Raw genomic sequence first — 26,536 nt, forward strand, 5'->3', positions numbered from 1 at the left:
GTGGATCAGTAATGGGCACAGAGCTCCACTCCAACGTGGAGGTGGGGTACTGGTATGAGCTGGTATTTTTAAAGATGAGCTAGTTGGACCTTTTGCATTGAAGATGAACTCAAAATCAACTCCCAAACCTACTGCCAGTTTTCGAAGACACTTTCTTCAAACAGTGATACAGGAAAAAGACCATGATTTTTATGCAGGCCAATGCTCCATCACTTGCATCGAAGTTCTCCACTGCGTGGCCAGCCAGTAAAGGCCTTAAAGATGAAGGAATAATGACATGGCCCCTTCCTCATCTGACCTAAACCCTATCGAGAACTTGTGGGCACTTCTTAAACGCTAGATTTACGGGGGAGAAAAACAATCCACCTCTCTGAAGAGTGTCTGGGAGGCTGTAGTCACTGCTCCACAAAAAGCTGATCGTCAGCAGATCAAGAAACTGACAGACTCCATGAATGGAAAGGCTTATGACTGTTATTGGAAAGAAGGGTGGCTATATTGGTCATTGATTGATTGATTGATTTTTTTTTAAATGTCAGAGATGTTTATTTGTAAATTTTGAGGTGTTTGTTTATTATTCTCACTATAACAGATGAAAATAAACAAGTGAGATGGGGAAATTTTCATTTTTCCTTTAGTTGCATAATAAATCTGCACACTAATAGTTGCCTAATGATTGTGCGCACATATGTATTCCCCTGATGATGTTCACACTCACATTTCCGTTGTGAAACATTCAGGTTTCAGGTTTATTAACATTTTGGATTGACTGATAGCACTGTGTTTGTTCCATATTAAAATTAATCCTCAAAAATACAACTTGCCTAATAATTCTGCACTCCCTGTATATATTAAAAATAGCAGCGGCCCCAGCACTGATCCCTGTGGAACACCACTCTTAACATCGGCCAGTTCTGATGAGGTTCCTCGCACCATCACCCTCTGCTTCCTGTGTCTTATATTCCAAATTGTAACCTCAGATCCTCAAATGAATGTCCGCTTAGAATTCCAAAAGCTAAACTTAAAAGTAGTGTGGCAACCTTCTGCTGTTACGCACCTAAAATCTGGAATAGCCTGCCAATAGGAATTTGTCAGGCTGATACGGTGGAGCACTTCTAAAAAATTTCTAAAAACACATTACTTTAACATGGCCTTCTCATAACTTCACCTTCATTTAATCCTGATACTCTGTATATTCAATTCATTATAATAACTATTCATTGTGACTCTAAAATCCACACTAAACCCTACTCTCTCTTCGGTTTCTTTTCCGGGTTTTCTGTGGTGGTGACCTGCACCACCACCACCTAATCAAAGCACCGTGATGTTCCTACATTGATGGATTAAAGGCCAGAAATCTAGATGACCATCATCATCAAGTCCTTCCATGAGAACCCTAAGTACAAAGAGGACTGATCATTTATGTTAGGTAGAATGCCTAGAGGGGGCTGGGTGGTTTTATGGTCTGGAACCCCTGCAGATTTTATTTTTTTCTCTCCAGCCATCTGGAGGTTTTTTTTTTTTGTCCTCCCTGACCAGTGGACATTACTATTATTCTATGTTAATTAGTATTCTCTTATTTTAATTCTTACTTTGTCTTTTATTTCTCTTTTCTTTATCATGTAAAGCACTTTGAGCTACATTATTTGTATGAAAATGTGCTATAGAGATAAATGTGGTTGTTGTTTTTTCTGTAATGGCATTGTATGGTTCTTTACAGGACTGTGTGGTTCCTTGCAGAATCTTCACTTGACAAAGGGCCATTTCATTCTAGGATGTGTTCTTTGCAAAAAAAGTTTTTTTTTTTGTGCTTTGAAAAACACCCTGAAATGTCTGTGTGTGGGTGGGCGTGATCTTTCATGTATGGTAACCTGCCAAAAAGGACACTAATCAATTAAGAAAACTTGCACGTAGCCTGTGTTATTGAATGCAGCAAGAGTCCTTTTAAAATCAGGAGCCATTGGTATTTCCAAATCTCTTAACATCTATTCATGGTCATTTACTGTTTTGGATCTAATCAAGGAAAGGGTTCTTTCTGGAGCCTTTACTTGGATGGGTCTTTTGGGAGCTAAAAAGGTTTCCCCTATGGCACCACTCTGAAGAACCACCTTGACACCTTTATTTTTAAGAGTGTGGACATCAAGACGAGTCAAACAGTATATAATATGTGGGGTGTTTCTTGTAACAGTGAGTCAGGAGGCACTGGAGACAAAAAGAAGAAAAATAAATGAAATGATCTCAAGGCATTCAGAAGAAATTCTTAAGCACACAAAAGTGCAGCAAACAAACAAACAAATAAATAAATAGGACCTCAACAGTCCAAAGTCAAAGTCCTGTTTAACAAGCAAATATTATGGAAAGCATCGACAAGGACTCACCCTGTGCATTTTCTTTTTCTGTTGTTACCTTTAGGTCACAGGTTCAAAGTTCCAGGGATAATAAGCATTTGTTACATATACTTTTTCATACCAACTGCTGTTAATCTTCAAAATAAGATCATTTTAAATAAACATCCATTAAATCATACGGCGAAGAGTTGGCATTCCCATCAATCATCAATAAATTCCTTATATTATGTCTAATATGTTTAATCTGATTTCCATCATAAGCATTATTGCTCATTGTTATAATGTATTTGTACTACGTTTGTGTTAATATGCTTTTAATTTTATATCATGGTTTCCCTATAAAACCTGCTGACAAACCAAATTTCCTTCTTAGGACAATAACAATGAAGTTCATGTAAACGAGAACAGAGGCCGCAAAGACAGGTGCATATGCAGGTGCATATAAACTAGCAGGAGCGAACGCGCGTGCACGTTAACAGCTGGCAACCCGGCATGCCATGTAATCGAGGGCGACCCATCGCACAGAGACAGAGAGTAAGTCCCCGGGGTTGGAGGTCGCCGCTGTTATGCATGTGTGAGTTTTCTTTTGCTATTTTGAATTACTGCACGGGACCTGAATCAGATGCGAGCGGCGCGTTCGTGTCTATCAGCCCGCCCCCGAACTTTGTTCGAGTAACGCTCCCCCGTGTCATTGATATTCCTTTGCGTCTTTGTCTGCGGTTCACTTTAAATGTTTTCAGTGTTAATTTCAAATCGCCATCTCATTTTGTTAAATAATAATAATATAGCGTCTTTCCCATGCTCAAGGCGCTGCCTTTTTGTTTATTCCAGTAGTCGTGTCCTTCTCGAATTGCCGATTTCGCACAAAGAGCACTTTGATTTCTACCTTCCTTTCTCCATCCGATCTACGGTGGACCATCGCCGAGTTGGCAACAGCTGTTGGTTTCATTTCGATTTTTGACTGGTATTTCTTCGGAGGCGGGCTGAATTGGACACATTACCTGCCGGCAGTTGAAAGAGAAGCGAGGAGTCCGGATTTACGCTTTATTCTTAATGCCTTACTATTTAGGCCAACTAGGTGATCGCCCTGGGGGCATATTTTAAACAACAAAGATCCCCATTTACGGGCATTCGAACTCAATAAAACAATGGGACGCCGATTAAACCTGTTATATTGTTTTATAACATGTTCTATTGGAGACGTTTGACGACCTACACGAGCCCTTTAAGGGCTGTCTTCCAAATCACAGGAACTACCGCACGCAGCTTTAGGGAGTCTCTCTTGTTTATGTATTTTTTTAGTTAAAAATAATAATAATACATTTTATTTCGTCAAGTGCGTGCTTGTTTTACTTTTATTATATATGGTACTGTTTCCCTTTCATTATTTTTCTCTTATTTTTCGATCCTAATTTTGTTGATGCGTAGCCAAGTGTAATCTGTCTCTTCTAACTGTTTGTAGCTTTCAGTTATGAACTTTCCCAAAATCATTTCCTCCTTTATATAGTTAGCAGCATACCGGTCGCATGTTGTAGTACGGACGCTAATCAATGTTACACCCCACAGACCGCTGGCACTCCTCTGTTATTCTGTCAAACGCTTAGTGGCTGCTCTTCGGGGTAGGTCATGTTTTTCAGTTTTCTCTCAGCCTTATTAAATCGTATTTGATTTGACATGTACACTACGTGCAAATGCTTAAGTACATAAGCCATGCTTTTTTTGAGATCTTACATGCAATTTTTTATGAGTTACAACTGTAGTTTTATTTTAAAAGTTAGCGTTTATTCTCTAAACGTGGGGTAATGTAATTCAGCGTGGTGTACAACGTGCCTCGTGTATAAAGAATTTGTGTTTCTAATCATTAGTAATCGATTTGATTTATTATTTGAATAGAAAAGCTGTTCGTATGACGCCTTGCTCCTTTTTGTAGTTGTTTCTGTAAAGTGAATGCTAGTTTATTTTTTGTTAACAATATGTACCATTATAAACTCGGAGTATTTTTATTGTGCGAGGCTATTTATAGTGCATATAGTTATGTTCTGGCGAAATGTGTATAGTATATTGTAACTAGTCCTGTATGTTATGTTAAAAAAAACGGGGGCCAGCCGCATGGTGGATGTTGTAGGACAGGCGCTCTCAAACTCGGTCCTGGGACCCCCTGTGGCTGCAGGTTTTTGTTTCATCCACATTAACATTCAGTGATAATAACTGATTTCATTTAATTAGCTGGCTTTTTTTTGTCTCTTTTCATATTCTGCAGTCAGAAAAACAAGTATGTCTACTTCTGCTATTCCTTTAAATGCTTAACTCTCATTTATTGTTTTCCTTTTATTTTCCTCCTTTTCTGTGTAGTTTGCTACCGTCATTGTATCCTAATAACGTCAAATTACAATTAGGTGAGAAGACACTTGAGCAAACAACACTGAATGATGATGAAAGGCGGCAACTACTTGAACATTGGACCCACTCATTAGTAAATAATGGATTAAATAGCAGAAAACAAGAATGAAAATATTAAGTTTAAAAAATATATATCTCCATTTAACTGCTTTAATACATTTTAATAAAAAATGATCAAACATATTTGTGTAATTTCTACATTGACCCACCTAAACACAGAAACTGGGAAACAGCTCGATTAATTAGGCAGAAAACAGAAGCTGGTTGTGACAAAAACTGCAGCCACAGGGGGTCCCCAGGACTGAGTTTGGAAACCACTACTCCAGGACCGCTGTTTGTATGACACCCCATTCTTTTATTTACGTATTTGGTTTCTGGAAAGGGATCTAAACTTCTGTTTCCCCTCGGTATGCCTGTTGGTTGACTTCATTATGACACAACACAACACCAGACAGGATGGATTCCAGTTGGCTGCACGCATTTTGGATGCGTGTGCTAATTTGTCTGTCTCTTCCTTTATTTTTCACGCACAGTGCATTGTCACCTCGAGCAGTTTTTTTGATTAAGCACGATGTCGGTGGCTCAGTAGTAGCTCTGCCCCTTGCATTAAGGAGACTACGGTTGTAAGCTCTCTCTCTACGTGTGGAGTTTTCATGTTCTCCGTGTGGGTGTGTTTTTCCTCCCACAGTCCAAAGACATGCAGGCAAAGTGGATTGGTGACACTAAATTGGCGCTAATGTGTGTGTGTGGTTGTATGCGAGTGTGTTCACCCTGTGATGGGCGGATGCCCTGTGTAAGGTTTGCCCCTGCCTTGCACCCAATGTTTCCTGGGATAGACGCCCAGCCACACGTGACACTGCCCAGGTTTAGAGCTTAGAAGATGGTGTGGTATTAATATCGATGATATTTCACAACACAAGACGAGGAGCAAACCTACTCCAATGCCAAACCACTAAACTGGTCAGCACGCAGTTTGCAACCTTATGATTTGGCGTCATTATTCAGCAATCACATCCGCGGAGAGTGAATTGGCTTAAACAATGGGGTTTAAAAGAATTGTTTTCAGGTTCACAAAGCTAAAGTCAAGAAAACGGGAGATTTGAATTTTCATAAGACCACAGAACTTCAATTAAGCATATCATTTACTTTTTAAAACCGATGTAGACCTCTCACCCTTTGCCCCTCTGTATCAATAACTCCTATTGCAGGGATCAGCGCGATTAATCAATGGCTCAAAGACTGGCTTCTGATTAAAAATCAAAACACCCTTTGTTAAAAAAACAAAAACTAAGCATTCCAAACAAAAAGTAAATACATTGCACTCACTCTCCCATGCATATAAAATAATGATATGTACCCCAACTTCACCGCATCCAACTTTTGCTGGAACTTCTTCAAAAAAACAAAACCACTGGCTTGTCATTTTATTATTCATCATGCATTCTATTCTACAAGAATCACTCCACATCAAATCAATCGAATTTCCAGGAACTCCATGCACGGTAGTCTCACAATTTTCTGAAAAAAAATATCTGGTGTAGCCATGTTATCCAGGAGAGTCCTTGTCATTTTTTTTCCTTGTTTTGACATAAGCCCAATACTTTCCAAGACACAGCCAATTTTGTTAAGGGAGTGGCGGGTCTCAGATTTGACACGGTTTTATTTTTTTCATCAATTTCACAAGGCCGTATCTCATGAACTAAACCACCTAGCAGGCTCAGATTTTGCATACTGGTACCTTTTATATGTATATTGCATAACAAAATTAAAATGTTTGATCCAGATGTCGCTGCTCGGTAACAGCAGACCTTCAAAAATAAAGAAAAAGAAAATGGTGGCTTTGGCTTTGCCATGTTTAGGCCTTCAGAAAGCAGCCGCAGCCCTCTGAAATGTTTTCCGTGTTTAGATTGCTACACGGGGCTTTTCAAAAGGTTCTAAACAAACAAACAAACCAGCACACCTGTCAAATGGGAGAAAATCACTTGGGGTCTAATTTTCAGACCCGCTTAATGCACCGTGGGAATGTCCAGACATTTTTTGAAATTATTTTTTCTGTATCCTTCACGATCCTTTCTTTCTCAAAAGACGAGTCTTACCTTTCTTATTTGAATCTTTCATTTCTATCTTCCATTTGTCAGTAATGATAACTATCAAGTTCTTCATCACTCACTCGAGTATTGGATTAATGGAAAGAAATAAATCGCCAAAGGCACATTTAAGTACAACACGTGAATGACGGCTGCTTGATTTATCATGAAATAAAACACGAGTTCTAATGAAATGTTAACATCTTGGTAGTGCAGCAGCAGCTATGTGACCCGTTTCATTTCTTTTTCAGTCCAAGTGCAGAGTGCAAGGCATCTTTGTCTTTGAGATCTAGATGGTCCTATAGCCTTCCATTGACCGTTGCTGGCACCCGGCAAATCTCATCTCTGGGTGGCCGATGGAAAGACAGTGCATGAGACATACCAGGGTGTCACTCTTGTCACGAATCACACCAATCCAGCATTTTTTTTTCATCAAAGATGCACCCAGCATGGCGTCCAATAGGACTCTGGTCTAATGTGATGGACGTGTCTGATTCATGCGGAGTGTGATGTTGAGAGGGCAGGAGCTCAGCTGCTGCTTCAGTGCTGAATATCCAGACAGTCAATTGACTGTCATCACCAGCCACCCTGCTGACTTGGAGTTTGGTATCTGTAACGGTGGTATTCTCGAGTAGCAACTACTCCTTTGGCCATGGAGAACTGCATTCTCTTGTTAAGCAACATGAGACCAGACATCGCCATTTGATATGGAAATCAACTTTGCCATTTTTGATTACTTAGTGATTGGAAACTCAATGATTACCATTATTGACACTGGCGCCTACAGCCTACATTTACGATGGAAAATAAGCCTGAAAGATTTGCATAAGAAAAGTAAGGTTGGTGTTTTGAGAAAGGAGGGACAATGTAGAATAAAGGGAAAATATTTAAAAAATGATCTGCACATTCCCACGTGTCATTAGGGTGCTCTGAAAATTAAATGCAAAATGGTTTTTTGGATGTGAGTGGTCTGCTGTTCAAACTTCCCCTTGGTGTGAATTTCCTCTTGGGGATTAATAAAGTATCTCTCTATCTATCTAAACTGTGATACCGTTACTTTACTGTTTAATGCTTTTACAGATGGCCTATATAGTTATCTGAAAAAGGGAAAAAAAAAGTTAAAAGTCTGTGTTGGTTACAAATGTGTGCTTCTGAGGCCTAAACATAGCAAAGCCAACAACTCAGATTACATTTTGGTCAGTTTCAAGGGGCTGCTTTGACCATGCGGGGTCATCTGGACCAGCTGACTCCGGTCTAATTCCTATTCTCATCCTCCTTGATCTGAGTGCGGCCTTTGATACTATTTGTCACACGACTCTTCTCAATAGATTATCTTCGATTGGCATTACCCACACTCCACTAGACTGGTTCAGATCCTACCTCTCAGGCCACACTCAGTTTGTTCAGCTTAACACTTTCACATCCCAACCCACCGCTGTTACTTCAGGTGGGCTCTGTCCTGGGGGCCCTCCTTTTCATTATTTACCTCCTTCCCCTTCTTTCATAAATATAACATTAGCTTCCACTGTCATGCTGATGACACCCAGCTCTATCTCACTAGCAAACCTACTGTTTCCTTTCCACCCGCCTCACTTATTGATTGCATAGCAGAAGTCAAATCCTGGTTTTCTTCAAATTTTCTGAAATTAAGTAGTGACAAAACTGAGGTTCTCCTCATTGGTACAAAATTAATATTATCCAAAACTGATGACTTTTCATTTGTTATTGACAATTCCTCTGTCTCCCCTTCCCCACAGGCGTCGTCCTTGACAGTACTTTATCCTTTCAGTCCCACATCAATAACCTCTCCCGGTCTGGTCTGCATATTTCCACTTGCGTAACTTTAATCGCATTCGCTCCTCCCTCACTCCCCACACCACTGCTATCCTTGTTCATAGCCTTGTCACTTCTTGTCTGGATTATTGCAATTCCCTTTTCTTTGGTCTTTCTCACAAATCCCATCATTACTAGAACCCCCTCTATTCACCATATCACTCTTGTCTTGAAGCAGCTTCACTCGCTTCCAGTTCAGTTCCACGTTCAATTCAAAATTCTCCTACTAACATTTAAGGCTCTCCACACCCTCGCCCCTCCATATGTGTCCGACCTCCTCCATGTTGCCATTCCCTCCTTCACCCTTAGATCCTCTTCCTCCATCCACTTGATTGTTCCCTTCACCCATCTTACCGCCATGGCATTCAGCTGCTCTGCTCCCCAGCTCTGGAATTCCCTACCATCTGAGTTTAGACATATTGAACCATTTTCACTTTTTTCCACTCCCTGGCTGATGAAACATTGGGCGATTTTATAGTATCGGACATCTCCGTGGACACAAGTTATATAGGTCTTTAATTTCATCCACTGTTGCTGCAGTACAATGTTGCTGCTGGAATCGAAGAGGTCTTTCACCTTATATCCGTTAACAACTACCACTTCCGTATGATGTATTGACAGGGGGTTTGAAAGCGCACACAATCCACCTCCCTCTCTCCACTTCCATTCTTCCTTGTCCCCAGGTGAGTGGTGCACCCGCAGACCCGGGGACTCCAGCGCAAACTCTGGTTTATGCCGAGAGGACAGATTAGTAGGGACGTAATCTCCATAGCGTCTGCTAAAGGACTGGTCTGCTCTCCCAGATTGTAAGGCTGTCTTAGTTGTTTCCACAAATCTGATGAGCTTGTTCATACTAGAAAACTCTCCCCAGACCGGCTGGGTGAAATGGTTGGGAAGGTTATTCATAAAGATAAAGCAGGCTACTTTTTTCATGATCTGAAAGGTGGAGCACTCAGAGGGTTTTAACCACTCACCAACAGTTTCCCAAGGAGCATCAACCTGCTCATGGGTAGATCTCTTGGGAACCAGCTTCCACACCTGCAGAAAACTCACCTGCTGGTCTAGGGAAACCCCAGCGGGGAGGGCAGCCCTCTCCTCTGAGAGAGCATAATAAGTCGCTGTCGCTTCCCCCACAGAGACCAGCCCATTTCTGTGGGTCCCATCGACACTCTCCGTAAGTTCTGAAATCCGGGACAAACCCCCCACCCAGAAAATCGGCCCTGGTAATATCCCACCTGGTCAATTCTCCTACTAACATTTAAGGCTCTCCACACCCTCGCCCCTCCATATGTGTCCGACCTCCTCCATGTTGCCATTCCCTCCTTCACCCTTAGATCCTCTTCCTCCATCCACTTGATTGTTCCCTTCACCCATCTTACCGCCATGGCATTCAGCTGCTCTGCTCCCCAGCTCTGGAATTCCCTACCATCTGAGTTTAGACATATTGAACCATTTTCACTTTTCAAATCTAAACTTAAAACTCATTTGTTTAAAACTGCTTTTTCTCTTTGACTACAATTGCTCTGTCTGTTTTTTAATTTTTGTATTTTACTTTTGCTTATAATGTGTGTTTTGTCTATTGTTTGGTGTCCTTGAGTGTTTAGAAAGGCGCATACAAATAAATAAAATGTATTATTATTAAATGTTTTTATTTTGTCACATACCACACCAAGTAATGGACCGGCGTGCAAAGTCTTAGCCTGCTTCGTGGTTTACTTCTTGAGCCATGTGTGGTGTTATGGGTCCACAGCTCGCTGAGCAAAGGCCGTTTCTTTTTAAAAAAATAATCACAGCGCTCGCGGCTTCGTGAGGGGGCGTAGTAGTCGTAGCAAGCCGCGGGGCGATCTGCGGTGTGGGCGTTTCTCACCTAGTGCACAGGTGAGGGACTGCCCACATCCGCGGTTGTTCCCGTGGCTAATGTGCTGCAGCTGCTATGGCCCCTCGCAATATAAAAGAATCCCTAGTCGGTTGGGAGAAAGATCAGATCAAGAAAGAACGAGAGAGAAAAGGAGAAGGTGACGGAGGTTATAGGGAAGCCTATTGGTGCAAGAGAGAGAGAGCCACGAAGAGCGTGTGGGTGAGCGAGCGAACGAGCGCTCGCGGGCAGCTGCGAGGGCCTGGGTGTTAGGCCTACACCCAGGGGTCGGAGTTGATGTTGCTCCTGCTGAGCGATCAGGTAGCGGGAGTGACCAGGCAAAGGCGACTGGCCGCGGGAGTCGGGAGGCTTGGTCGGGGAATATCCAATGTGAGCGTCCTGGCCGTTGGTGGGAACCAAGTCTCGAGGCTGGGATGAGTGCCAGACCCAAGCCAGAGATCGGGAGGTCTCCAGTCCCGTGTGTTAACGAATGGAAAAAGGGCAGCTGCAGAGAGAGCGTCTCGCCTGCTGCAAAGCCTAGTCGGGAGAAGCAGGTGAGACGCCAGTATAGAAGAAGCACTGAGCTTGTCGTTGTTTTAAAAACTGCTTCCTGAGGAACGTTTTAACCTCGTTTTAAAGGATTGTTTTTTCTATTTATTGGTTTTAACCTCCACATTTTCTAATTGGATTATTCATTTAATGAAGATGTATTGAACTATTTATTTGAACTTTGAAAGCACTGCACTATTTATTGAACACTTTGTTTTTGATTGTCCTAATAAAAGCACTTTGCATTCTTTGAACCATCCCCTTGCTCAGTTGTTGCCTCCACTGTCTAGCTCAACTTGGTTATATCTATTGACGGTGTTGGGTTTAAGGGCTCCCAAACAATGATGGGAGCGTGGAGCTGAACCTACATCGTCACACCATGGACATGTGAAATTTCATGAAAAAATGAGACTGGTAAACTGGCTGTATCTTGGAAAGTATTGATCTTCCATCAAAAACATTTTACAGGGGTTCTCCTGGCTACACCTGGTCATTTTTACCAGAATGTTTTGAGTTGGGCCATTGGTTGGTTTGACATGGAATGACCCGCTGAATGTACTGAACTTCACCATAGCTCTTGAAAGGATTCAGTAAGAAGTCACCTAAATAAAAGAAATGGGATATTTTAAGCATTGACCAGTCTGAAGCAAGCATTTATTGCTAGACACGCACAAATATCCTACACCCTGCTAGGGTCCTGCTGCAGCCCCTAAGGTGTCTGTGAGCTCGTTGCATTGAGCAGGCTGCCTTCACACATACGTCATCACGTATCTCTTAACAAGCGTCATTTCTCTGGAAGAACAAATGATCTTCCAAACTAACAGGAAGGCTAACTTTGCTAAGTACAAACCACAAACGTTAAGGGTCTTAACATTGCTGTTGCGTTTTTTTCATAAGTCAATGTATATGCTAAGGTAAGAGTCCGGAGTAAGCAAACCTGGGTTTAAGCAAGTCAGAACAATATGGGCTCAAGTAAAATGCAAGTGAAGACCGCTGCAGGGTTATAAAAACCATTTAACCCTTAGTACTCCTCCTTTAAGGTTTTAACATTCCAGATCTTCACCAGCTCCTACATTCATACAGCAAGAAGAGTGAGAAACAAAAAAACATATAGTTGCTAGCTGTGTAAGCCCGTGCTGTAAAAAGCCCGGGCTCCTACAAATTATTGAAATGGTCAGAAATAAAATTTAAATGCAGAGTCGGCGTGTTTCATTTTGCGGACGTGCTCGCCTCCCTTGTCTCTCAGCAGCTAAGCAAGTTTGTCTCCGACTCGCTAACTTGGAGCTGCCCTGCCGGCTCTTTGAGCTTCATTACTGTAGCTTCGCACTTCCGGGCCGGACAGACATACACATCCACATACTTCCACACGTAGACATTTATATATAAGATAGATGCCATAACCGATGGACAGGTATCAAGACTGGGATGGAGGTGTGTCAGAGTTGGTTGAGGATGAGAAAAATATCCTTTATCGACACGTCACTCTGTATATGGAAAAATAGGACTGACTGAAGCTGAAAGCATTTCTGAAACACACTTATTAATTACAGAAGTGCGTGATTAGTTTCATTTTTCATGTCCTTGCTAGTTACCAATAAACCGGACCCTTGAAGTCAGGATTCTGCTACATGAGATTATACTGGTTTATATATCAATACTTGTCCTTGTGCTAAAGTGGCAGCAGGACTGGGTCACAGGTCAAGAGGCTTTCATTAAAATGCATTTTTTAGAGTGTTAAAGGCAAAATCTAACAGTTAACAAGGACAGAAATCATTCATGTATGCAATTTGTGAAAGTCATATTTATCACTGAAAATCAGCTCTCACAGTTGTCACCCAGCTGGGGAGAAAGGCTAATGGATGGACTTGGGGAGTTTTAATAACTGGGACCATTCACCTCCAGTATGAGAGGTGGCAGCGCTCCTTTGGCTTAGCCCCAGATCGGACACTTGCAGGGTTACCTGGGAATTGTAGTTCAGAAGGGCAGCCCTGTTGGGGTCCGGTACCATCTGTTTGTCAAGCTTTCATGCGACCGGAAAGTGCAAAGCTATGGTAGTTATCACTTGTTCTTGCTTAACTGTAGACACACAAGCACTGGTCAACTTTACTGTCTTTTGTTCACTTTTAATGAAGCTTGATGAGCAATTAACCCAAAACTCATGTTTGATTATAAATTCTGAACATGTATATAACTTGACCTGAGGGGGTGACCCTTCTTTACCTGGACTTTATCTTCCATACATATAAATCCATCATGTATTCCGTTGACACTTTTTCTATAGTGTCATTTCTTGTGACTGAAGACAGAGAGATATAATTAAAGTTAGTAAAAAATCTTTTATTAATACACACCAGGCAAAGGTAAAATGACAGAGAAGCACAGTCCTAGGACACCTGCCCTTCGTCTGCCTCGAGGGGTCGGTGTCCCAAATCTTTTATAGGGCCTTTGTCTTATGACTTTAGTTGCACAAGAATTTCAAAACATTACATCTTACAACATTTTGCTTGGATCAGCATTTACCACATCCTTTAAGTTCATCAGTTGGTCACTTGTGGTTTTAGTTCATCAGTTGGTCACTTGTGGTTTTTTGTTCGTTAGGAGAAACAAGAAGTTGCACTTGTCATGTGCACTATGGACAAGACAGGGTCTGCATGGCTTTTGTCACGTACACCAGATTGATCAAACTATTTATTATTTTTCCACAATTCCTACTGGTAAATTAATTCATATTCAAGATTACTTCTTGCTTGTCTTCATTCATCATTACTTAAGTGTTTTCTGCAATCTGTTTGATGCTTAGGAGATGTCGCTGCTCTTATTTTTCTTCCAGTTATGACGTTCTTTGTCACGGCGATTTGCTTAATGCTCAGCAGGTGTCCCCGTTCTTCCTTTTTTTTTTCATTCTGCCATGTCACTTGCGTTAATGATTACTTTGCCATAAAACTACAGGTCACATCATCAAGGTTGTGGCTACTTCACATTTTTTTGAATTTCTAGAATGTATCCTGTCACAAGGTTCCAGTTAAGACCAAGGTCAAGGTTCTAGCCCCAGTAATTAACAAGTAATAACATGACAGATTGACAGACCTTAGCATTTTATGTATGTACTACCCATGCTTAACTTTCAAAGACAGGTAATGGAATTAATTAAAAAATAGCATTCATCCTGCGTGTCTGCTTAGTATCCTCGCATGCCCCATGTTAACCCTCAACGTTCGGCTCACGCTTCTTCTTGGTATCCTCACGTGCCTCATCCTCTCTTGCCTTATGTGCACCCTCGGCTTTTCTCAGGTGCCTTTCGTCATTATCCACGTGTGTTTTAATTTCTCTCATCCAACACTTCCTCTCTCAGTCGTGTTCCTGTAAGACCCGGTCAATTCGAGGTACCTTGCTCACCTCCTGTCTTCTTTTTGACTACAACTAATGGTTGATGGGCCCCCATTACCTGCTGTGAAAACATCATTCCTATTCTTGTAGATATTTCCTGTCATTGAAGGCAACTCGGGTTGCACTTCATTCAGATTTAGCAACCCAATGTCAGTAGGCAATTTACTTGATTTGTCATGGTTGAAATGTTCCATTTTATTATTATTTTTTTTTTAAACTTTATTTTACAAAAAAGTTGTTAAAGTCAGGAATTTCAATTCTTCCTTGTATGGTAGGTGTGGCAACACGCCGTAATCCGTGCATGCTCCCAACCTCCTCCTCCTTCTAAAGTATCCGCACCCCTGAGCAACCAAAGTGAAATTGTCCAATCAGATTGCTTGGAGGGACGAGAAACTGGTACACACAGTAAGTAGCATTTTATTAGAACATTAGAACAGTCTCGACGAGAACAGGCCATTCAGCCCAACAAAGCTCGCCAGTCCTATCCACTTAATTCTTCTTAAAAAAATATCAAGTCGAGTTTTGAAAGTCCCTAACATCTTACTGTCTACCACACTACTTGGTAGCTTATTCCACATGTCTATGGTTCTCTATGTGAAGGAAAACTTCCTAATGTTTGTGTGAAACTTTCACTTAACAAGTTTTCAACTGTGTCCCCGTGTTCTTGATGAATTCATTTTAAAGTCACAGTCTTGATCCACTGAACTAATTCCCTTCATAATTTTAAACACTTCACTCAGGTCACCTCTTCATCTTCTTTTGCTTAAACTGTAAAGGCTGAGCTCTTTTAATCTTTCCTCATAACTCATCCCCTGTAGCCCTGAATCAGCCTAGTCGCTCTTCTCTGAACCTTTTCTAGCACTGCTATGTCTTTTTTGTAGCCTGGAGACCAAAACTGCACACAGGACTCCAGATGAGGCCTCACCAGTGTGTAATAAAGGTTGAGCAGAACCTCCAGTGACATGTACTCCACACATCAAGGCGCTATATAACCTGACATGCTGTTAGCCTTCATGAGTAAGTGCATTGCCCCCCTTGCTAAAAAAAGCCCACCCACCTGCCTGAATGATTACAGGCCAGTAGTACTCACTCCAGTCATCATGAAGTGTTTTCAGAGAGTGGTGCTGGCCCACATTCACGGCCACACTACATTATTATTATTATTATTATTATTATTATAGATAGTGTCACAGAAGTTCACCTTGAGGACAACTCAAAGGCTCTGGCGATGGAATTCAACACCGATCCACAAGGTGGCGCTGTATACTAATGCCTCTTCTCTTCCTCCCGCTACAGACTGGATGATTGACAACCCGCTCACCTCTGCCTCTGCCTGCCTGGTCTGTCCTTAACAGGAAGTGTTGTCAGGCCTGCCAGTCTAGTCTGAAACTTGCTTCCTATAGGATATTAATTTTATCATTGTCATTTATCATTTTTCATTCATAATATGCCGGGTCATAGTGTCGCTCCAACTATATATTTTTTTTTTTACTTGTCTTTTACAATTGAATCAAATTACAGTTCGTGTTCATTGTTGTGATCATTTTTATACAATACATTGTAGTATTCTTGTATTTACTTGTGCGCTGCACACAAACATGCACATTACTGGGTCGATTAAGTATTACATTAATTAGGGTAGTGTTTACTCTTATGCAGCAATCATTGGTGGACTTGTCAATAGGTGACTAATAGTGATATTTGGGGAAAAATCTTTTGGAGAAATTTGAACGAGGTGGAAATGCATTGATAATTATTTTCATTAAAGATAATGGATTGCAGGTTTTGTCAGTCTAAAAATCAGTTTTCTGGGACAGCTTGTGTTTGGATGGCAAGGGTTAGCTGTATGTGAGTTTGTTTCTATTAAAGTGTCATAAAAATTCAATGCGTGTGTTTTTTTTTAAGTTAAGCTAATATTTTAAGCAAATCCAGTGGCTTGCCATACGGCACTTTATATTTTAATCTCCGGTTGCTTCCACCTCTCTAACGGCGATGCAATAACGATATCCTAGGAGCTCAAGTCAAGTAAACCAGAGCAAAGCACTTTTGATCAGTGGCACAAGGAGCAATAAGGTAACTTGTGTTGCGTTCTGCGTTGATTTATTGACACCCACTGCACGCCCAACCTACCTGGAAAGGGGTCTCTCTTTGAACTGCCTCTCCCAAGGTTTCTTCAAATTTTTCCCTACAAGGGTTTTTTTAGGAGTTGTTCCTCGTCTTCTCAGAGAGTCAAGGCTGGGGAGCTGTCAAGAGGCAGGGCCTGTTAAAGCCCATTGCGGCACTTCTTGTGTGATTTTAGGCTACACAAAAATAAATTGTATTGTAACTGCTGGCCTTTTTATGATTGGCGCTATCAGTTGCCGTGCAAAAGTCTTTGCCTAATCCACCACCGAAACTTGAAGGTAAGTCTCAAGGATTACACACATCAGCCCACCAGTAACGACACACTACACAATAACGTGCAGGGAATACACTTGACTTATTGTTTTCATCCTCTTTCTCTGCACGTTTACCATTTGTTTGCTCAGAAGTTGATGCGCTTGCTGTTTCCTGAGCAGCTCTTCTTTTCTCCAGCCTAGCAGCCCGCTGCTTCTCTTCTTTCGTCTGCATCTTTTCATGTTAAAACTGATTAAGTTAGTGTTTGTGTTGCAATTACTTAGTATGTTTTCCTTAATTTTCATTTGCTGGTACTTTAGTCTTCAGTCTGCCTCAAGAATGATTTAGGATATAAAGAGGTAGGGGAAGTGACGGCGAAGGTGGTAGGGATGAGAACGGCGTCCGTACGAACAGCTGCCCTGCAGCACGCTGCCGAGAGTTGATTTTACAATGAAATAAAAATAAAAAGAGGAATAACCTTGGAGGTCAATCATCACCCTAAAAGTAGACAGTAGACGTCACGTAGTACATGTGTACCACATTTCAGGTCAATAGGTCAAACGATTTGCGAGCTACAGGCGATTTAAAATCCTGGTGTTTTCTTCTAGGGGGTGCTAGCTCCCTAGTTGGAATAAGTTCTTTTCTATTATAACGAGGCGACATCCCTCGCTGTGTAGTACGGCGGTAAGAAATCACATAAGACAAAATAACTTCGCTTTCTTTAATGATGGTTTACGCTGCATAACGGACGAGGAAGCCATGACAAGACCTTGTGTAGAGTCTGCCATTTTCGTTGCTGTGCTGGAAGGATTTTCAGGATCGGATGACGTTATCTCCCATCCATCCGTCGGCTTCAAAGGTGTGCCGGGCAATGTTCCAAGGCTTTCTTCATGTGCAGGCCCTTACTTAGGTAAATCATGCCATTCCAAACAAGGCAAAGAAAGGAACCAATGTCATGTTGACTCTGGCACACAGAAATAGTACAATGCCCATTTCGCAGTTGTCCCTTTCTTGTCTTCTAATGCTTGTCTAGCAGTTCTAAATGATGAGCCCCTGTGTGCTAAATAAGGCCTTGTATTAGCTGTACATGTGAGTGGATTTATAAAATATATTTTGTTCAGAGCACAATGACCTATTAAACTTATTACACCTGGACAAATAAACGGACAGCCACGGTAGCGTAGTGTATATAAAGACATTATCAAACCTCTTATTTCACCTGCTCGCTTTCCCCTGTTGCAGGCCCCACATTCCAGCAAAGGTAATTTCATCTGGCATCTCCTCCTTCCTAACATGTGCCCGTTTCTTAACGCAATCCTGAGGGCCTACATGTTCAACATTTTTCAGCATAGCTCCTAACACAATTCTAGGACCCCCCAACAGTGGTGCATGTTTAATCCAAGTAATGAATACAACTGTGCGAGATGGTCCTCTGCTGGCCTGTTGGCCATTCATTCCACTTACCAAGTTTGTTTTACATCTGATAGTTTGATATGAAGCACTGAGAGATTCTGCTAATATGCTGTGAACTGTTTGAACCTACAGAGGTTTGTAAATAAAAGTCAATTTGTCTCTAGGTCCTAATTTTACAGTTTTGATGATATTCTGTCCTGTTCTTGTCACAGAGAGAGAGAGAGACAAAACTGCCATTTACTGTAGCATCTACATGGATGTGAAGGAGGAGGCATGTGAGGCTAACATGGAGGAAAGGACCATAAATGTTAAGGAGGAGGACAGTGAGTGGGAATATCTCCATCCGAAACAGGAGAGTCTGGCCGTTAAAGATGAGGACTGTGAACTGGGGTCAGCGGGCATCAAAGAAGAGGCTGAAGAGAAGTCCGTCAGCAGTGAGACACACAACCATGCAAGTGTAGAGATTGTCAAGGAAGAGGACCTTCATGATGGAAGTCAAGATGGCCTGGTGACCGAGTTGGTCTCTTCTCAAAGCACACACTGTTCCTCTCCAGGGTCTTCTACTGCTGTGAAGTCTGAATCATTACAGTCTGACACAAAGAGAAAAGAAGAAATTTCATCTGGAACTCTGGAAGATCAACCAGCACCTACAAATCAGGTTGGAGAAGGTAAGTTTAAAATACAGCTATGTGCCAGTTTACATGCTGAGGGTTATGAGTCTGAAGTGGTGACCTTGAGTTTTTTGTGAGTTTTATCAGTTTGAAAGTTCATTTATATTAATGCAAAATTTAGCAGTTTGCCGTTTATTACAAACCTTTCCCCAGAAAAGTGTGTTACACCAAAGTGCATTTGCAAAAAGAAGTGTGTAAACCCTTTATCCATCTCTGTTAAATATGCAATTTTAGCTAACAATATTCCAGTGGTCTTCAATCTGGCCTCTTTTTAATGTCATTTTTTTGGATAGAAGTGTCTGCTAAGCAAATAAATGTAAATGTAATTTAAGCCCCTTATGAATTGCTCAAAAGACAGTTTTACTGACACATCAATTTACACTGGACTGGAGTTTTTTTAAAGACCTTGTAGAAGGTAACTGACTCTGTAATGTTTACTGAGACGTGAACGTGTAGTCCATGAAAAGTTACGGATGTGAGCGATTCGGATGAGTCTCAAATTACAGAGGTCCTCAAGTAAGAAATGTTCTGCTCCAACTCCTGCTCCAAGTTCAGCTCCTGGGCATTGAATGGAGCTAAATGACAACGTGGTATCTGATAAGGATGCCTACCTGGGAAACCAAGAGGAGGCCTTGGGGTCTCCAGGACACGCTGGAGTGGCGATGTCTATTGGCTGGCACCCGGTGTGGTCTCCTGCTGCTGCAGCCCACCTGCTCCAAGGTTGGACTTGTTGTGTGTTCAGAGATGCTCTTCTGCACACATCAGTTGTAATGAGTGCTTATTTGAGTTCATGTTGTTATTCTATCAGCTCAAACTAGTCTGGCCATTCTCCTCTGACCTCACTGGATATTTTCCATTTTTCAGACCATTCTCTGTAAACCCTAGAGATGGCTGTGTATGAAAATCTCAGTAGATCAGCAGTTTCTAAAATACTTGGAGCAACACCAACACCCAGGCCATGTTCAAAGTCACTTCAGTCCCCTTTCTTCCCCATTCTGGTGCTCAGTTTGAACTTCAGCGGGTCGTCTTTGACAACGTCTACAGGCAAAAATACATGCAGTTACTGCCCTGTGATTAGCTGATTAAATATTTGTGTTAACAAGCAGTTGAACAGGCGTACCTAATAAAGTGGCCTGTTTTTCCTTTCTAGTTGCACACCCTGGGGTCGCCTCCGTATTACCCGAGAGGAGGTGACAGGAAGAAGGAATTTCTGGGCATCATTGCTTAGACTGCTGCCACCTGTGACCCAGATCTGGATAAGGTGCAGAAAATGGATGCAGAAAAACACACAAATTACATTAAGTGCACATTAAAATAAGGCAAATTTTAATTTGATTCACATAAATAAATCCTGACCGTATATCTTCATTAACATTAGAATGGAAAGTACAGTATAAATGTCACCAGTGTGCCACTAAACTGACCAGTGCTGGTGTCACCTGCCACTCCCTACGAGAGCAGACACAAGTAACTGTGCTGATCTCAGATTTTCTCATCTCCTAATTTCTTCTTCCAGACAACTGCAGCTGCTGTGCATAACTGTCACCTAGACGATTTCTCCATTTTGCTTTAGTGATTTAAAATTAATATTTTGACATACATTTTGGAGTCAAGTGGCTTTTGTCTGAGCATGCAGAAATTTCAGGGCATGTTCTGATTTTGAAAGGAACATTATTATAGGTGGCATAGCAGTCTGTTTAATAAATTAATAATAAATAAATTATTTTAATAATTAAAACCCTCTTCAATATTGCTGTAAATGGCAATGATCTATTTTTAACTCTATTAACTGAATAAGATGAGAAAAATCATGTGAGAAAGTAAGGACACCCCATGACATGTTTTTTTCTTTTTAAGCAGATGTGGACATATAGATCTGATCTTCATTTATACAGTATCGGTGGATAAACATGATGGAATTGGGGAATAAAGCAATGAAAATTTGACTTTGAGATAACGTATTCAATGAAATATAAACAAATGCCATTTCTGTCTGTGGAAATAGGCCTCCCTCGGCTCTACTAGCTGGTATTGCCACCTTGTTTTCTAGAACTGTCTAGCGTTCTCTGACATTGACTTGGAGAAAGCTCAATGGAGGAGAGGGAAAAACTATGTGACGTTTGAGAGATATCTGTTTCAAATCCCCCCAGCAACAGCATCTCCATGGGATTCAGAGCTGGGCCATTCCAGAACTTCCCATCTCTTTCTTTATAGCCATTCTTTGGTGGAATTCTTGGTATGTTTAGAGTCTGTGTCAATTTGTAAAATCCACTTGTGGCTGATCCTCAGTCTTATCACAGGTTGTCTCGTGTTATCTTCAAGCGCCCTCTTGAACAAAAAAAGAATTCCTAGTGGATTTTGTGATAATGAACTGCCCACCAGGATGTATCAAAGCAACTCCCAACCAAAACACTCTCGCCACCATACTTTACCATAGATAATATTTGGTATAGTTGGCAGGATTACATAGATACTATTTGGTGTAGTTGGCAGGATTACTCAGAGAGTATTTAGTGCAGTTGGCAGGATTACACAGATAAATAGAAAGTATTTGGTGTAGTTGGCAGGATTTCTCAGATAAATAGAAAGTATTTGGTGTAGTTGGCAGGATTACATGGATAAATAGCTAGAAAGTATTTGGAGTAGTTGGTGGGATTTCTCAGATAGATAGATAGATAGATAGATGAGTGAACAAATTAATTTTATTTATCCCTAAGCGGGAAATTTGGCAGGTTCTTCTGGTCAAATGCTGCTGCTGATTTTTAAATATGTCTTCTCATACTGTGGCCATATAACACTCATTTTGCTTCACCTGTCAATAGAACATTGTTCCACAAGATCTGATTTTTGCCTAAGTGTTAATGGGGAAATTTTCATTTGTTTTGTCTGTTTACCTCCTGGCACACCTCCAATGTAGACTTTTATGTATGCAGCCTCTTTCTAATGGTAGACCTAAGAACTTTGACATCTACAGTGTTAAGAGCTTCCTACAGATCCCATGACAAACATTTAGGTTTCTTATTACACTCAAATCTCAGGCTGAACTTCCTGGGGAGGCCTGCATGAGTTGGCAGATCTTTAAAATCTCCTCCACTCCTAGATGATTTTTCTAGTGTAATAGTTGTTTTCAATTATTTGGAGATATTTGCAAATGCCTTTTTTACACTGCTAAGCATCTAGAACCTTCTTTCTAAATGCCTCCGAGAGCCCTTTCAACCCTGGCATGGTGATAATGTGCACGTCAGCAACAAACTAAATGCTTCAGGCTTAGATAGTGACATGTAGAATTGGATTTACTTTTTACAAATGCAAAATTTGCACTATGTTAATTTTACTTATGCAGTAGTCTTCAAAATGTACAGTCAACTTCACACATCTTGGCACAACTCAAGAGAGAGCGAGCATTAACATAATATAGCCAACACATATAATTATTCTAATTTTCCTTAAAATGTCTGGAGAAATTGCTAACTATTCATTTAATGCAAGTAACTCCTGGAAAAGTGTTTTATCTTTGGATTAGTTTATTCTGTGAAAAGCATACAGTCATGTGAAAAAGAAAGTACACCATTTTATTTACAGTTCTATGTTTTTATGTCTCAGGACATAAGGAGCAGATAATTATTTTTATTAACGGTTCTAAAAATATTTCAATCTAACTTCAGGTGTAAAACGGCACTTGATAGATTCCACCGTGTCATTATTTATTTAACAAAAATGAAGCTAAAATGGAGAAGCCATGTGTGAAAGACTAATTACACCCCATGATCAATAGCTGGTAGAAGCACCTTGAGCAGCAATAACTTGAAGTCATCATTTTTGGTCTGACTTTATCTCTGACGTCATGGTGGAGGAATTTTGGCCCCGTCTCCTTGACAACGTTGCTTCAGTTCATTGAGGTTTGTGACCATTTGTTTATGCACAGCTCTCTTAACACAAGAATTACCAGAGCCTATGAAAAAACTCATAGATCCGTCCCACCTTAAAATGCTTCGCACCTCTCCGTCAGCATCTTTTGTCCTTTAAATGTGTTGATAAGAAGCAAACAGCAAGCAGCCTGCTATCACATCCCCCCTCTCCGCACAGTATTCTCAGCTCAAGTCTGGTTACCTGTGTGTCAGTTGCTCAGAGTTGTATAGAGCGAGAAGACAAGCAAAATGACACCTTTTATAAATACTATATCGTTATTTGGAACACTTGCATTTCATGTGTGTTCCGTGTCTACAATGACCTATATAAACACATCATTAAAATGGAAACGTTTTTCATGTTTTAGTAATAATTGACAAAATATAGACATGAAGTGTATAATGTGTGAAGCCTGAAATTCAAATATCAAAGAAACATTTTCACAAAAGGTATAAATATAACAGAACAAATGTGCTTCCATTCAAAAATATAACTGCAGATAAACAACCCGCGTTAGGGTGCGACATTGACACACAGTTGCTACGACAGCTTCAGGGGCACAATGGTATCAACTATTGACTGGTATGTTTTTATTCTAAAATAGTAAGAATATGAGCAGCTCACTTCTCAAAATGGACTCATCCATTGTGCCACCGTAGCTGTCGTAGCAACTGTGTGTCAATGTCGCACCGTAATGCATGTTTCTTTCAATGGGGACAGACCTGTCGATGAGCAAGCAAGATCCATCCTCCTTGCCCTTCACTGCTATATTGGGTTTGTTCATCTTGTTGTCTTTATCAGTTTGTATGGGCGTATCCCATAATATATTCACCTCATCATTTTCAGTTACTATTGACGGCTCATTTTTGTAACATTTGTCTTTGACTTGGATGTTATAGTGTTTGCATATTGTCCAATGGAGGTATGCTGCTGTTTGATATGTCCTTGATTATTATTATGTTAAATAAGAAAAAACTCCCAGGGTATACTTACTTTTAAATATGACTATAATTTTGAACACTTTTTGAAGAGTATGATGATAAACTGCTAATGCAGTTCTGTAATGTGTATAACGAAATGTGATCAGTGATCTTGTCAATTGCGTCAATCACAAATGATCTCTTTAGTTTACTGTTTCAGCTTCCTGGCTATAGGGATTGCATCCATCTAATTAGCGCTCGTTAATTTGTCCGTTTGTATTGCAAGTTGAGTGTCTTTCTATGTGGAACTTACTATGAGTTTTACACCAGCTAATGCTCATGTTGTCAACCTGCATTTATTTAATGTTGTGACTTGATGTGAGTAAAAGAACAGTGGGTTGAAAATAAACTTTTTTATTTTCCCTTTTAATCTTCATACAGGAAACAAACCTTTCCGCTGTTTGGAATGTGGCAAACAATTTGGTAACTGGAGAAATCTTCGGCTACACAGTAGAATTCACACTGGGGCCAAGTCATATTGCTGTTCTGAGTGTGGCAAAGCATTCTTGCATAACAGTAATTTTCACAGGCACAAAAAAATTCACACTGGAGAGAAGCCCTATTGCTGTTTGGAATGTGGTAAATGCTTCAGCGACAGTGCGACGTTTCAGAGACACACTAGAATTCACAGCGGAGAGAAGCCCTATTGCTGTACTGAATGTGGGAAGCAATTCTCTGACAGGAAAACTCTTCAGAGTCATAGGAGAATTCACACAGGAGAAAAGCCGCATTGCTGCTCTGAATGTGGCAAACAGTTTTTGCAAATTAGCAATCTGCGGAGCCACCAAAGAATTCATATGGGCGAGAAGCCGTATTGCTGCTCTGAATGTGGCAAGTGGTTTTCAAAAAAGAGCAGTCTTCAGAGCCACCAACGAATTCATACGGGAGAGAAGCCTTATTGCTGTTCTGAATGTGGCACAGGATTTCGTTACAGGAGCACTCTTCAGAGACACACTAGAATTCACACTGGAAAGAAGCCGTTTGGCTGTTCTGAATGTGGCAAAGAGTTCTGTGATAAAAGTACTCTTCAGAACCATACTAGAATTCACATTAGAGAGAGGCCATTTTGCTGTTCTGATTGTGGCAAACAATTCCGACACAGGAGTCAGCTTGGGGTTCATGTTAGAGTTCACACTGGAGAGAAGTCATATTGCTGTTCTCAATGTGACAAAAAGTTTTCAACAATGAGCTGTCTTCACAGACACGCAAAAATTCACACCGGAGAAAAGCCATATTGCTGTTCCGAATGTGGCAAACGATTCCAACAGAGGAGTAATCTTCAGAACCACACTCGAATTCACACGGGAGAGAAGCCATTCTCCTGTTCTGAATGTGGCAAACGATTCTGTCGGAAGGACTCTCTTCAGAATCACACTCAGATTCACACCAGGCAGAAGCTGTTTTGCTGTTCTGAATGTGGAAAATCGTTCTGTGACAGGAGTCGTCTTGGGTCGCACATTAAAATTCACACCAGAGAGAAGTCCTATTGCTGTTCCAAATGTGGCAAACAGTTTCCAAGAAGGAGTGCTCTTCAGATTCACAAAGTAATTCACACAGGAGAAAAGCCTTATTGCTGTCCTGAATGTGGCAAGCAGTTTTCACAAAAGATTAAACTCAAGTTCCACCAAACAATTCACACGGGTGAAAGGCCATATTGTTGTTCTGAATGTGGCAAGCAGTTTTCACACAAGGGCAATCTTCTGAGCCACCAAAGGGTCCATACAGGAGAGAAGCCTTATTCCTGTTCTGACTGTGGCAAACAATTTTCAAAAAAGAGCTATCTTCAGAACCATCAAAAGAGTCATAATGTCCCCACAACAATGGAGCAAACAAGATCACACAAGCATACAGTGAGCAAGAAAATAAGAGGACTCAACTCAGTCCAGTGATCAAATGAAGATAAAGAGGACGTCACGGACTACAACTTCTACACAACTGGTCGTGAGTAGCAGCAGGGTACCCCAGGAGGGCTTATGCAAAAACACAGTGCAGAAATGTTATCACAATTTCCAAGTTAGATAAGATAACTGATGCAAATTTAGGATACTTAACTGAAATATTTAAAGAACGAAAACAAATTAGTCCGACGAAAGTAGAACTCCAAGGAACAACAAAAGAAGGAATAACACATGGAATGAAGCAATGATACTATCATGAAAGCATCAGCAGAGAATTTGCCTAACAAGGAGGAAATGTACATGTTTGACAATAAATTCAGAAATAAACACGCAAATATAAACAGAGAAAAATACCAGCCAGAAATGGAATGTCTTCAAAAGCAATTGATTCTAAAACAGAGAAATGCCAAAAGTGAGAAGAAGGAATTCCGAAGAGAAGGACGGAGATACAGCAGATTTAACGTGGCAACAAAAGATTGTACTCGACTGAAAGTGCCAGAAAACCACAAGAGAAGATCGAGGCAGTGGGTGAAGAAGAGGGGCAATGAGAATCCGAAAAACAGCAGAGAGACACAAAGAAACAGAAAAGGAGAGAAAGTAAGGAAGACGTCCAGAGCAGAAATTACACAATCATCAAAGGACAAAGTCATCTGGGAAATCATAAAGAAGAACTCCTGAATTTATTCAAAGAACAAGTTTACTGAAATCAATAAGAAGAGAGGAGTGACCAAGAATAACAATAAACTGTAATGAACGGGATACTACAAGTAAAGTATCTGTGAGGAAGCAAAGTACAACACCAGTTCTGAAAAAGTTTGGACGCGGTGTAAAAT

At 40.9% G+C, this 26,536-nt stretch overlaps 1 protein-coding gene across 1 annotated transcript; it reads left to right on the plus strand.

Annotated features, from left to right (window-relative positions):
* The first annotated feature begins 2,851 nt into the window (after positions 1–2,851).
* Positions 2,852–26,536, plus strand: LOC120533393 (gastrula zinc finger protein XlCGF26.1-like). Its single transcript, XM_039760245.1, has 3 exons — positions 2,852–2,879; positions 18,458–18,913; positions 24,187–26,536. Exons 2-3 carry the CDS (start codon positions 18,499–18,501, stop codon positions 25,692–25,694), a joined length of 1,923 nt encoding a protein of 640 aa, XP_039616179.1. The 5' UTR covers positions 2,852–2,879; positions 18,458–18,498; the 3' UTR covers positions 25,695–26,536.

The sequence above is a fragment of the Polypterus senegalus genome, chromosome 8 (assembly GCF_016835505.1).
Source record: "Polypterus senegalus isolate Bchr_013 chromosome 8, ASM1683550v1, whole genome shotgun sequence".
Taxonomy (NCBI): Eukaryota; Metazoa; Chordata; class Cladistia; order Polypteriformes; family Polypteridae; genus Polypterus; species Polypterus senegalus.

Excerpts from the sequence above, each read along its gene's own strand:
- LOC120533393 (XM_039760245.1), top strand. The coding sequence starts at position 18,499 with ATGGATGTGAAGGAGGAGGCATGTGAGGCTAACATGGAGGAAAGGACC. Across the intron at positions 18,914-24,186 it reads TACAAATCAGGTTGGAGAAG|GAAACAAACCTTTCCGCTGT; the intron begins GTAAGTTTAAAA and ends ATCTTCATACAG.